The sequence below is a fragment of the Giraffa tippelskirchi genome, chromosome 9 (genome assembly GCF_054371585.1).
Source record: "Giraffa tippelskirchi isolate mGirTip1 chromosome 9, T2T-mGirTip1v1.2.pri, whole genome shotgun sequence".
Taxonomy (NCBI): domain Eukaryota; kingdom Metazoa; phylum Chordata; class Mammalia; order Artiodactyla; family Giraffidae; genus Giraffa; species Giraffa tippelskirchi.
In genome coordinates this window covers 50,419,525-50,433,208 of record NC_137283.1, presented here as the reverse complement: position 1 = coordinate 50,433,208, position 13,684 = coordinate 50,419,525, and the positions used below count along the sequence as shown (strand labels likewise).

Genomic DNA, 13,684 nt, shown 5'->3' with positions numbered 1-13,684 from the left:
CAATTCTTTGGCCACCGGATGGGAAGGGCTGACTCATTAGAAAAGGCCCTGATGCTGGGAAAGATTGAAGGCAGGAGGAGAAGGGGACGACAGAAAATGAAATGGTTGGATGGCATCAGCAACTCGATGGACATGAGTTTGTGCAAGCTCTGGGTTGGTGAAGGACAGGGAAGCCTGGCATGTTGCAGTTCATAGGGTCACAAAGAGTTGGAGACAACTGAGATGACTGAGGGAACAACCACAAGTAGAAAATGTAAACTAACATGTAGCAACAGAAAGTAGATCGCTGATTGCCTGAAGATAGCAGGAGTGATGAGGAGGGTGTTGGGGAGGAATCAGAATTTAAAGGGGTGTGAGGAAACTTTGGAGGGATGGTAGGTATGTGCATTATCTTGTGAAGATGGGTTCACAGATGTATATTATGTCAAACTTATCAAATGTATACTTTGAATATGTAGAAGTTATTCTATGTCAATTACAGCTCAATAAAGCTGTTAGAAAAAAAAAAAAAACAGTTGGACACTGATTTGCACTGTGGCTTCTAAGTCCCCAGGGTTTACTGTCTTTTCTGGGGCTCCAGATCCTGGGCTGCAGTTGAGGCCGAGATGGTGAGGGGACCTGTGGTCTCCATTGTGAGGGGACAAACCCAGCTTGGCAGGTCCTTTGCTAGAGGCTAACACAAGCATTTTTCTTGACATAACATTGCTTCAGATTTACCTTAAAGGCTGTACAATATGCAATCCAGTGAGTATAACACAAATTACTTAACCATTCCTCTGGTGGCTGGGCACTCAGGCCATTCCCTGTTTCCAAGTTGTATAAATACTGCCAGAAGAGCAATATTGCTTAACTGCTGTCTACAATCCTAGATAGTAATTTAGCAATACATTAAGTTCTTAACATGATCATATACTCTGATACTATTTCCATTCTAGGAAATTATTTTTATCTCAACATTGTTTAAAAACAAAGCAAAAAAACAGAAACAACTTCAACAGCAGGAGTAGCTGAAATAAATGGAGGTTTAGTCACCCAGTGGAGAAAAAGACAGAAAAAAAGAAAAAATGTGAGCCAATAGTGACTGAAGTGTATTGGCTGATAGGTTAAATGAAAATAAGCTGGTTGTAAAATGGGACATAAAATGACTATGGTCATTTTTTCTTTTAAAAATAAAGCTCACATCGTATCTGTGGTGATGGTGGTTTAGTCGCTAAGTCCTGTCCAGCTCTTGCGACCCCATGGACTGTAGCCTGCCAGGTTCCTCTGTCCACAGGATTCTCCAGGCAAGAATACTGGAGTGTGTGGTCATTCCTTCTCCAGGGGATCTCCCCGATTCAGGAGTTGAACCCAGGTCTCCTGCATTGCAGGCAGATTCTTTACAGCTGAGCTACAAGTATCTGTATAGGGAGTGAAAGTTGATTCCTGCAGCCGTTTAGATGTTACCCTAGAGGTCTGTTCACCCATTGTGTTCCCATGCCCAACCCCAGTGAATTCTCCCTTCTCAGTCTTGCTCTGGTGGCTCTGAAGACTTTCAGAAGCTGCCAAGGCCAAGAGGCTGAGCTGTGTTTGGCACCTTGGCATTGTCTCAGGGCCTGATCGTGCTGGGGCTAGGAGAACACAGCAGGGCGGCCCAGCAGAGCCTGGTGGCTGGTCCCATAGGCCTGCCTCTCACTGGGTACAATATGATGGGCCAGCTTCCCCAGACCTCGTGTGATGCAGCATTGACCACCGCAGATGAGTCTTGAACTTCCGGAGAGAAGTTGCTGAGCCCCATTAGTGTCCAGGGTCCCACAGAAGACCTGAATGAGGCCTGGGAGTACTCTCTGGGGGTGGAGGTCAGGCAAGGGAGTGATACATGGTGTGCCTCAGCAGCTGGCACCTTCTGTGAGGCTACAAGGGCCTTCTCCAAGTGAACATCATCGCCCCACCACAGGGAGAGATGGTCTGAGGTCTAGTTTATCCTGGTCCACCCAAACCTGCCCATTTCCCACCCGAGGGTCACTCCCTGAAACATCCCCCACCCCTCTAACCCACCACTGGTGCTCCCTAAGATTTAGATGACAAGGCGGTTGGAGTGTGGACTACAGTCGAGTCAACCAATTTCCTTGAGGCGTAGTTTTCTCACTAAAAGTTGCTGGTGATGCATACACCTTGCAGTACTGTTCTAAGACCTGAGAAGTGTGTTTCTGTTCACTGTCTGGGAAGCAGCATTCATAAATCATGGCTATGATTAATAGGGTTCCTTGGCTTCCCTGTGCTGTGCTTAGTCACTCAGTCATGTCTGACTCTTTGCAACCACCAGGCTCCTCTGTCCATGGAATTCTCCGGGCAAGAATACTGGAGTGGGTGGCCTCTCCTTTCTTCAGAGGATCTTTCCAACCCATGAAGTGAACCAGGGTCTCCATCATTGCAGGTGGATTCTTTACCAGGTGAGCTACCAGGGAAGCCCTGGCTGAAAAAACCCATTCCCCTGAGGGGCTCTATACTATGGCCCCTCAAATGAGAGAGTTTCCCACAGATATTTCTCTAGCAAAGACTTGAAAAAGGGGGCCTACTGGTGAGAAGAAAAGGGCTTTTGTCCACTCAACAAGTATTTACTGAGCAACTGCCATGTGCCAGGCCCTCTTCTCAGGGCTGGATGGAACAGGAACCGAAACCAACTCTCTCCAAAACCAGACTCTCCCTGAGAGACAGCAGAGTCTGAGCAAGGCTCAGGTCCTTGGGCGGGTGAGGCTGCCATCAGCTGGACTGGGCTGGGCACTAAGAAGGGTGGTCTGGAGGGAAGATTCTGAGTGGGTGGCTCTCCTGGGACGTCCATGGGGAGGCGTCCAGGAGGGCATCTGACGTGCGAGTCTGGGGATGCGGAAGAGGTTCTGGCTGGAGCTTCACGATAAAGGAGAAAGAATAAAGGTAGCAGAAAGGAAGGAAAGGTGGTTCCAGAATAACCTGGGGGCAGGTTACTCTGCCTTCTTGAGCTCCCAGGATGGCCCTCAGATGGCACCCCTCATTATCCTGTTTCTTGTCATTGTCCCTACCCTGACCTCAGGGAGTCTGTGTTCCCAAGATGCACGGTGGAATCCCACCCCCAGGACCTGCCTCGTTGGTCTCTTCCTCCCAAGTCCAGCTGGCCCAGCCCTGACACTTGATTCATTCGCTTATTCACATAATCCTTTAACTTAGAAACGTTTTATTGAGTTTCACTCCTGTTGCTCTCAGCAGAGGATGGATGCCCTGAGCCCCTCTTGGGGGTGCCAGATATATGAAGGGGCATTTCGTTGTCACAGTGACTGGGCAAGGAACAGGGGCACTCAGGGTCCTGCCCAGAAACTGCCCTCCCGGGATTCAGGAGCACTTGGCAGAGAAACTCCCTCCCCAGCCACCTGCAGCTGGCTCAAGAGGGCCCCATTGGGAGGAGAGACAGTGCTCTGTAGCCCTGGAGGCAGCTGGTACTTGGCAGCGTGGTTTGAGGATCGTGACTGCACCACGGATGAGGGAAGGACACTTGTGCTGCTCAGGGAAGAGCAGAGAGGCTTCCCCAGGGAGGTGACTTTGGACCTGTGCCTGGAAGGATGTGGAGCATCCACAGACACAGGATGGGCAGGAAACCCCGGCAGAGGGAAGCAGGTATGCAAAGGTAGAGGAGTATGGGTGGGCTCATTTGCAGGCCAGGGAATGCTGAGGGCAGCAGAGGAAGAGAATGGGTGGGAATCGCAGGTCGCCGCAGGCTTGCAGGGCATCCCTTCCCTCATCCCTTCCCTTCTCCAGCCCTAGAAATTCCTCAGAATGTTGGAGATGATGTCGTACTTGGCTCTCTCGTACAGATCCCTGACCGCAGGTGGCAGATTGGAGCTGTCAAGTTCTGGAGGGGCCTCCCCAGTGGACCCAGCAGAGCGCCTCACCCTGCGGGGCTGAGGAAGTGATGCAGACGGTGAACACCCTCATCGATCGCCCCCCCGCCTTCCTGCCCCACGTGTGGCCCCTCTCTCCCCAGGCGAGGATGAGTCTTGAGGCCCAGGCAGTGACCTTGGTAATGGTGCTGGAGGGGTCCCCAGTCAGGCCCTTCCCCCCCAGAGCCCAGAGAGCCTGGGAACGCCTACCACTCGTGTCCACCCCAGCTATTGCACTCACTTGCCGAGAGGCTCCACCTCCGGCTTGTTTTCCCAAAAGTGGGATGGGGAGGCGGGTTCCCAGAGCTCAGGGCCCAGAGAACAGCCGGTGAAAGACTGAGTCCCTTCCCACCCCCAGGAGGAGACCTTCAGTCGCTGCCCCCATCCCCTTCTGCCAGACGACTAGCTGTCAATCATCAAGGTCTGGCCACGCCCCTCCCCTCCAGACTACTTGCGTTTAGACCGGTTCAGTTTCCAGGTCTAAGGTCTGAGACCTCCAGAACTGAGGTCCCACGCGCCTAAGTCAGTGGCCCGGGTGAGGGACCCTCGATCACTGGCGGTCATCGGGCAGAGGGCCGCCGAGACGGGAACTGGAGCAAGTGAGGGCGCAGGGCTCACCTCCCGCTCCAGCTCACGGTCCGGCACGCAGTTGAGCGACAGGAGGCGGAGTTGCCGCAGCATGAAGAAGGCGCCCGTGCAGTTACGCTCCTCCTGCCGGGGAGCAAGCACACGGGCTGCAGCGGACGGCGCCCTCGCCCAGGTCTCCCGGGTCCCAAGCTCCAATCCACCCGCTCGACGCCTGAGGGAGCAGCGGTCGCTGGGGACACCTGAGCAGGCTCCGTGCGCGCCGCAGAGCATTAAGGACTTTTATGCAAGTTCTTACACGGGAAAGGGTCTCCATAAATTAGCCTGAGAGGGAGTTATATTGTTTAACATTCGTGTGTACATCAAAAAGATACTGAAGATGATATAGCAACAGTTAATGTCTCCTGGGTAGTGGGGTTGCATATTTTTGCTTTTTAGTTCACTTCTCTACATTTTGTCCCTTTGCTATAATAAAATACTTTCCTAATTTTAAAGCAATATAATCCCCAGATGGGTGGATTATAAAAGCATCAACAAAAACTAAAAAAAATAATTGATGTTTTTGAACTGTGGTGTTGGAGAAGACTCTTGAGAGTCCTTTGGACTGCAAGGAGATCCAACCAGTCCCTCCTAAAGGAGCTCAGTCCTGAGTATTGATTGGAAGGACTGATGCTGAAGCTGAAATTCCAATACTTTGGCCACCTGATGCGAAGAATTAACTCATTGGAAAAGACCCTGATGCTGGGAAAGATTGAAGACGGGAGGAGAAGGGGACAACAGAGGATGAGATGGTTGGATGGCATCACGGACTCAACAGACATGAGTTTGAGTAAGCTCTGGGAGTTGGTAATGGACAGGGAGGCCTGGCGTGCTGCAGTTCATGGGGTCGCAAGGAGTCAGACACGACTGAGCGACTGAACTGAACGAGGTGGATTATGGTCCCTCTTTGTTCTTTCTCTTTTAATATTTAGTCGCTTCTTTAGTGTGTATTGCTTTTTTTGGGCTGCCGTCTATGGGGTCGCACAGAGTCGGACACGACTGAAGCGACTTAGCAGCAGCAGCAGCAGCAGCAGCTTTTCTAATAAGGATCGATACTTTGTAGTAAGAAAAAGCCTTAAGGAAAAACCCAATTTTATAAAAAAGCTTCCACAGTCAAACTCACCTGTCTGTGGGTGGGTGGAAGCAAATCAGCCTCCGGTAAGGAGGCAAGAAAGAGGGGGGTTCCTTATCTGGCTCACTGGGTTGGGGAGCCAGGGGATGAATGGGAGACTCACCCCGCCCTCCCTGAAAGGACACTGTCTGGGCCTTCGGCGGTGCCGGAACAGAAAGCACACAGTCTCTTTAATCCTGAAGTTGAGCGGGATCGTGGTGGAGTTCTAAAGAAGTAGGAGAAGAGTCACAGTCATCTCCCTTTAACACAGGAGAGAACAAAGGCAGGGAGGAGAGAGATCACAGTTCCAAGTTGGACAGGGCTTTGCCCGAGGTCTGCACTTCCCACCTAAGAGAGGCCTCAGCCAGGACTGAAGGCGCGCAGGGCTTCTGGAAACCAGTGGAAGCCACCACTTCATGACCGGACCACCTTGAGGGGTCACCTCCCATCTCTGCACCTCAATCTCCTCTTCTGTGACAAAGGACCTAGAATACTTGCCTCCCACACTCAACTGCCAGGAGAGAGGTAAGGGGGTGGGAAGGGGGACCCTGGAAGGCCCTGGTGAAGCGCCGTCTGGTGGGACCAGTCTGGCTCCTGTCCCTCCTTTGAAACAGTTCTGCTTACTCCTTCAAGTCCAGGGCCTGAGTGCAGAATGGTCTCCCAGACCCCACATTCCATCCTTGGGCAAATCCTGGAATTGATCAGCTAGCCAGCTGTCAGGCCGGAGAGAGGTTACAGCCTCTGTTTTACCTTCTGAGTGGAGAAACATAGTAAAAACAACAGCATCTACTGTTAACCAAGCACTTTGTGCCTGTGTGGGGCACTCGCTCCCGCCTGCTGGCCTCACGGGATGCTGTGAGGTAGGTGGTGCCGCTCCCCAGGCTTGAGCCCCTGACACTCACCAAGCCAGGTGGTGGCGGGATGCTTTCCAGCAGGCCGAAGATGCGCCGTCCTCGCCGCCCCTGGTTGAAGAGCTTCAGGGCCTGGGTGACAATCTCGTCATAGCTCAGGCTGTGCTGGGCCACGCAGGCCACGGCTGCCAAGCCTGCCGCCAGCACCAGCGCCTTCCAAGCCCCTGCCATCGTCCCTCCTCGGATCCTCTGCCACTTGCGGCCCCTTTTAGGTGGTAATGACGCAGCCTTGCCCAAGTCCTGCTGGCGACATGTGGGGGCTGGAGCCTTCCTGAAAGGGGCCTCTCTTTTCCTTTGCTAGGCACCCGGTGTTAACCAACACTCCAAAATACCAGTGACTAAGAGGCAAGTAGGATTGGGCAATAGGCCTAGGAATGAGGCAGCCCTGAGCTGGGGGCAGGAGACCAGTGTGATGCTGGGCACGTCCCTTCACTTTGGCCTCAGTGTCTGCCTCTCCCCACACCCCGTGCCACAGGGAGACCACCTCTGGCTCTGACACTCCAGGACCCCGTGCTGTCTCTTGCCTGGTTGGTGTGGTTTGATTCCAAAACAGCTGCCTGGGATCCATGAATTCTCTGTGTGACAGCGTCTCGGCTGAGAGCACAGATGGTCCAGTCGAAGGCTGTACTCTGGCTGACAACTACCATGTTGCATATATTTTTAAATACTGATTGTTGTTGTTGTTTTAGTCGCTGTCATGTCCAACGCTTTTGTGACCCCCTGGACTGTAGCCCGCCAGGCTCCTCTGTCCATGGGATTGCCCAGGCAAGAATACTGGAATGGATTGCCATTTCCTCCTCCAGGGGATCTTGCCCACCTAGGGATCGAACACACATCCCCAGCGTTGGCAGGCAGATTCTTCACTGCTGAGCCACCAGGGAAGCCCTAAAATACTGATTGTCAACCCTTAAAAATCTGGATGCCTGACTTACTTCAAAAAAAATCATAAGATCTGACAATTCATGGCTCACTAGTCCTTCTTATTGGGTTTGATGGCAGCATCCTCTCCAGGGAGAGCCTCGCTGTTCACATCCCCCAGGCCGTTCCCTGCAGGCAAAGCGGGGAGGTTGTCCCCAACAGGATCAGGGTAGGGACCCCAGGCTGTTGACACAGGCGGCTCCAGGCAGCAGCTCACAAGGGGAACACCAGGAGCCTCTCCCTTCTCCAAGGGCTCCCATTTTCCTTGGCTCCCTCTGTTACTGGGGTCAGCGTGTTAACTTGCCAGCCCGCCCTTGGTTCTGGTTTCGTGTTCCGCAGGAGACTCAGAAACTGGGCAGGAGGAGAGCGGCTACCAGCTGTTCTCACTGAAGCCTGCCAGTGGGGAAACCAAGGCACAGATCGGTCCACCCTCCAAAGGCTAAGGGTGGAGCTGAGAAGGATGGAGCCAGAAGTAGGGAGAGGGGGCAGAACGCAGAACAGTCCTTGGCAGACCCAGCAGGTCCTCAAAGGCCCGAGTCTCATCATCAGACCCAGGCAGCCGTGGCGTAGAATGGTGAAAAATTAGAAACAATATAAACATGCTTCAGGAGCAGTTTGGTTAGAGCACTTGGGAGACTTCTCCTCGTGGAATACTGGTACTGCTTGTTGGAATACATATCCAGTTATCAGCGGGATTGCATTCATCAGAGGTTCTTAGCTGGAGAAAGAGGGTTCTGCTACAGTGGATCTTGTGTCCATCCCAGGGAGTGTGATAAGGAGAGATGGTAGGTGCTCACTGTAGAATCCTAAGCTCTTCCTGTCATGAAACGTCCTAATTTCTCCTCAGAGTTAAAATGCAATGAGAATCTGTGTGGTAAAAAGGCAAGTGCATTTTTAATTTTGTTGATCTCAAGAAAGCTTTCCCCTAACCTTCACACTGGCGTCCTGTCTTACTTTCAAGTCCTCAGGAGGACCTCCTCCTCAGGCCTTCCTCCTCAGGCCTTCCTACGCTTCCATCTCTGCTTTCTTATTCAGATACAACTTTCTTCATAGCACTCGCTGTTGAGTAGCAACAGTTGTTTATTATTTATTTTATTTCCCACTTTGCAGGTAAGCTCCTTGAAAGCTGATTGTTTACCCAGTGCCAAGACGAGTATCTGGCATCTAGTAGCTGCTCAGTAAACACTGGCTGAGGGAATAAATGATTTTGCCCTTGAAGGATTTTATGCATAGCTCAAAGACCAGTTCCTCAAACCCCACACATTTCCACCCAGTGTGGCTCAGCTGGGTGGCAGCAAGGTGCTGACACTCAGAACATCCAGAAGGGAATTTTGCTATAGCCGGGCCTCTTTTTTTCTGATGTCTAGCTGGAGCACATATTCTGTTTCTGGTACACAAGTTGACAAGAAGCAAGGGTTCTTAACTGGGGAGATTTTGTCCCCAGGGACAAAATTGTCTTTAACTGGGGACAATTGTCCTGGACCCCCAGGACAATTGTCAATGTCCGGAGACAGTTTTGATTGTCACAGCTAGGGAGAAGGCACAACTAGCATCTACTGGATGCTGCTGATCACCCCACAGTGCCTAGGGCAGCCCCCACAAGGAGGGACGGTCCAGCCCCAGCTGTCAGTGCCGAGGCTGAGAAATCCTGAGGTAGAGCCACACACCACATGAACATACAGCAACTGGATGGATCAATCTTAAACACGTGGTGCTTGGCAAGAGAGGAAAGAAATAGGATAAGATATGTAACAACTCCTCCCGCCCACTTCTCTCTAGCCATATGTATGTGTGGAAAATACATCAGAATACATCCTTCAAACTGATAAACATTTTATAACACCTCCAAGGCACAGGTAAAAATGAATGATGGTTGAGAGGGCAGGAAATGGGATGGGAGGGGAAAAAGGCAGACAGGGGGCTTGCACAGAGCAATGCAGTCCCCACTGTAGGGTTCAGTTCCTTGTACAGAAAAGTGTACACTGGTCAGTATTCATGACAACATCACTAGCAAGGTGCCTGAAAGGATGTTTGCTAAAATGTTAGTAATGATTACCACTGCGTTTTTCTCTGTATGGAGCTGGCAAAGGATTCTGAGGTTTGTTTGTTTTTTTTCAACTTTATTATTTGAAAATTTTTTTTACAATAAACATCTTTGTTTTACAAAAACAACAAAAATATTTTTATTTTTTTAATTATTTTAATTGGAGGCTAATTACATTACAATATTGTAGTGGGAAAACAACAAAAATATTTTTAAAATACTCATATGGAGTCTATGTTTTATTCCATATCCGCAACTGTTATTTTTTAAAGATGAATGGAGCTCTTTTTATTGAGATGAAATTCACATATCATAAAATTTGCCCTTTCAAAGTGTGCAACTCATAACATTTTCATCCTCCTAAAAATAAACCATGTGCCAAATGACAGTCACTCCCCATTTTCCCTTCCCCTTTGCCCCTGGAAGCCAATAATCTTCTTTCTGTCTTTATGGGTTTCCTTTACTGGACATTTCATGTAAATGAAATCATAAAATATGTGGTCTTTTGTGTCTGGCTTTGTTCACTTAGCATCATGGTTTCAAGGTTCATCCAGGTTGTAGATTAATTCCTTTTTATGACTGAATAAGATTTCATCATATGGATAAACCACATTTGTTGATCCATTCATCAGTTGATAGACATTTGGGTTGTTTCCACATTTTTGCTTTTATGAATCATGCTACTATGAATATTCACATACTAGTTTTTTATGTGGACATATGTTTTCAGTTACCTTGGGCCTATAGTTAGGAATGGAATTTCTGGATCATATGGTAACTCTGTGTTTAATTTTGTGAGGATTTATCAAAGTGTTTTCCAAAGAGCCTGTACTGTTTTACATTCTCACCAGCAGTCTGTGGTATTCCACATCTTGCCAACAATTATTATTGTCTCTCTTCTTATTATAGCCATCCTAGTGGGTGTGAAGTGATATTTTATTGTGGTTTTGATTTGTATTTCCCTAAGAGCTAATGATGTTGAATATCTCTTCATGTCTGTTTGTATATCTTCTTTGGAGAAATGTCTCTGCAAATCCTTTGTGCAATTTTTAATTGGGTTACTTGTCCTTGTATTGTTGAGTTGTTCACATAATGTTTTTAAAATTAAAATGGTTTAGATTTCCATTGGAGGGAAAAAAACCTCCAGTAAAAGCTAGGCTTTAGATGTGTAGAATACTTTTGCAGGGGCTTTGCAGACCCCCATCACATGGCTCCCCATCAGTCTGAGGAGCTCCAGTTGTCCCCAGCCTGGATCAGTGAGGCTGATGAGGCCTGGAAAAGTTAGTAAACATGCCCAAGTTACACAGTTGAATCCTGTGTAGAATGATGGGAGACTGGGAAGTTTTACCTTGAGGAGAGGGCTGCCAGCATGACTTTGATTCCCCGCTCTGTCTCTGAAAGGCTGCCATGAACAAGAGGACCAGACTGTTCTTGTGGACTCAGAGGATGGAGACAGAACCAAAGGTTGGATTCCCAGGAGGAGACATGGCAACAAGAAAGGTCTCAAATCCAAGAAAGGTCCCCTTGACAAAAGCTGGAGTGCAGCCTGGTGGAGGAGGCCTGGGAGACGTTGAACTGAGTCTGGAAAACCACTTGGCAGGGAAATTGTAGGAGGCTCGAAGGGCCATTTGACGCCTGGCTTCTCCAGCATCAATTTCCCCTACCCCTTCTCCCTACCAATCAGGCCCAGTCCCCCTTAGAGGATCTGCATGATTCTGGGGGAGGAAAACTCAACTTGGTCTAAGTCAAGAGAACCTGTCATCTCTCCACCCCTATTGGTGATTGATTCAGGGTGTGCATGTGATTAAGCTGCTCCACTTAGAATACATCTCGGAACTTTCGGTGGGTATACTAGGCACTCTCCCTCCTCCTGGAAATAAACAAGGAAGAGTGACTAGCTGTGTGGGATGTGAGGTAGGCCCCTAAGGATGAGGTCAGCACCACAGAAGACAGAGAGAAAAACTCCTTATGACATCACTGAGCTGCTGGGGCACCCCTCGCCTGAAGGTGGAGGGCCTCTGGATGTTTCTGTTTAAGCTACTCTGAATGGGCTTTTCTGTTACTTGCAACATGTTGTTGCAACAAATTTAGGGTTCAAATATCCAGTAGAGAGGCATAGGAACAGACTATGTAGCCTTTATAATCCCCTCAAATCATAAGACTGACATGTCCAGAGGTTTGAGGTTGGATAGCATAATCAGGGCTGGGAACTCAGGTTGGGGACTCTTCAGTGGAAAAATTATTGGATTTTTTTTTTTTATGACAGATAGACTTTACACAGAATGATTTCAAAAGGTCACACTCTGTAAAAGCCACATAAAAATCCTTCAATAATTTGTGCTAGATAATTGACCCAGAGCATCGCAGAATACAGCTGTCTGAGCCCTGCTTCAGCTTCAGGATTCCATAGATCTGGGTTCAAATCCCACTGCTACCACTTCTCCACTGGTTCTTGGCTGGTCAGTGAAAGTGCCAGGATTCCAACCCTGGGTCCCAGGGTCGTGTCCTCCACCATGCTGCTCTGCCTTCAGCCTGGGGGCTGTGTGTCTTATTTACTGGATGCTGGGACCTGAACTGCAGAGGGTGAGGGCAGGATTCCAGGTGTCCAGCAGGAGGTTTCTCCAAGACCCACCCAGCCTGTGACTGGACCCTGGGGCCCGAGGTTGGAGCAGGGCATGGGTGAGGCTCTGGAGGGCAGTTGGGGGTGCAGGGAGCAGGAAGTGGACACTCCAGGGAAATGTCTTCCACCTACCGGAGGTACGAGATCCCATTCAAGTGACCATTTCCACTGCACACTCTACTGGCCAGAACCACAGGCAGCTGAGACCCCCGACTCCTCCTGAATGACCCCACGGCTTCCATGCCTCCTTGAAAAGATGGTTGAAGCAAAAAGCTTTCAAAAGGTCTGAAATAATGAAGAAAGAAGCCTGGTGGGATATTGGGCAAGCTCTGCCCTTCACGGGCCTCAGCTTTCTCCTTGCTGTAACAGGGTGGTCAGGAAGGGGGCACAGATTTCAGAAACTCTTAGCCCTTGCCCAAGTGACCTGTGCAAATCCAATAGGGTGTGGAGAAAGCGGCTGTGGCCACATTGGTCCCCCGGGGACACACATCTGATGTTCTAGAACCAGCAATCTGGATACAAGCTGCCCCAGAGCCACAGAGACCTAGGAAGACTGTGGCCTCAGTCCCACAGGGTGACCTCAGTCCTGAGCCAACAGGTTTGTCCCCCACCCCTCGTGCCCCGCTCCACCCCCCACCAGGGGGTGCCACCCAGCCTCCAGGCTCTCACTCCCAAGGCCAGAATGTCTCAAAGTTCTGCCCCATGTGGCGGTGTCACACCGCTCACAGCCTGGCGCCATGCAGTCAGGAGGGTGTATCTGGGGCATCCCGAAGGGCCTGTCTACTCTGAGGCTCTCCTTGGCAACGCCTGAATGAGGACATCTGTCCTCGGCAGGGGAGGGACGAATCCCCCGTTGCTCTCCTTCCACTCACAGACACCCCAAGAAGTAAACCAGGTTCTGAGCAAAACAAAACAAGTCCCTAATTTCCAATCTACAGGGCTTTTGTGCAGTCAGTGACTCCCGGGATTGCAGCTGCGTTGTCACAACCCCGTGGCCTTGCTGCCATCTGCTGGCCAAGTAACTTGGGTGCTTGGGAGAGGTTCGGATGGTGACTGGGCCTCAGAGATCCCCAACCTTCTTCATATTTGCAAACCTGTCTTGTTGGAACCTTTTCTAGAGAGAAAGTAACCAATGCCTCGAGGGTTCCTGGAGGGCTCTGGAAACTCTGGAGGGAGGAGCAGCTACTTCTTTGCTGCTCTTTCTGAACCAGGAGAGCGGGGGCCACCTCAGTGTCCCCTCCCCGAGCGCCAGGAACATGGATGTTGGCTGAAACAGAAGAGACACGATGGGATTCTCCTGCCTCTGGCCTCTGGCCTGCCAGGTCTGAGACCAGGTGACTTCCCATCTTCCCTCCACCCTTCTCCTCTCCCTTCCCTGGCCACATCAGACTTCTCCTTTGACTTTCCCTCAGAGGCTCCATGGTGTTTGGGGCAGCCTCTTTCCCCTCTCCTTGCCTCAGTTTCCCCACCCGTAATGCAGTGATTCTGGATTCACATCTAAGAAAGGTGGCACCAGGGGAGGACTCTATGTTTCCTGTTTGGGTGGCTATGACCCTCCTTTCTGGACAC

General features: G+C 50.3%; 1 protein-coding gene and 1 long non-coding RNA gene across 5 annotated transcripts in view; one reads left to right on the top strand and one right to left on the bottom strand.

Moving 5' to 3' along the window:
• Positions 1-693: 693 nt before the first annotated feature.
• LOC145520125 (uncharacterized) lies at positions 694-8,033 on the top strand. Its single transcript, XR_014064234.1, has 4 exons — positions 694-744; positions 2,303-2,429; positions 3,822-6,147; positions 6,256-8,033. It is a non-coding gene; the product is annotated as an uncharacterized LOC145520125 (long non-coding RNA).
• LOC145520124 (15 kDa protein B-like) overlaps positions 3,171-13,684 on the bottom strand; it is a 17,345-nt gene continuing 6,831 nt past the window's right edge. The window contains exons 2-5 of one of the 4 annotated variants that reach the window (XM_081525868.1): positions 6,525-8,318; positions 5,747-5,848; positions 4,506-4,598; positions 3,171-3,908 (exon numbers count right to left, since the gene is read on the bottom strand). In XM_081525868.1, the coding sequence (XP_081381994.1) occupies positions 3,768-3,908; positions 4,506-4,598; positions 5,747-5,848; positions 6,525-6,704 (516 nt within the window). In that variant the 5' untranslated portion in view covers positions 6,705-8,318 and the 3' untranslated portion in view covers positions 3,171-3,767. Of the gene's footprint in view, positions 3,909-4,505; positions 4,599-5,746; positions 5,849-6,524; positions 8,319-9,631; positions 11,420-12,247; positions 12,401-13,209; positions 13,383-13,684 lie in introns of those variants that run through there. The other 3 variants (XM_081525867.1, XR_014064232.1, XR_014064233.1) reach the window with 3 other exon arrangements.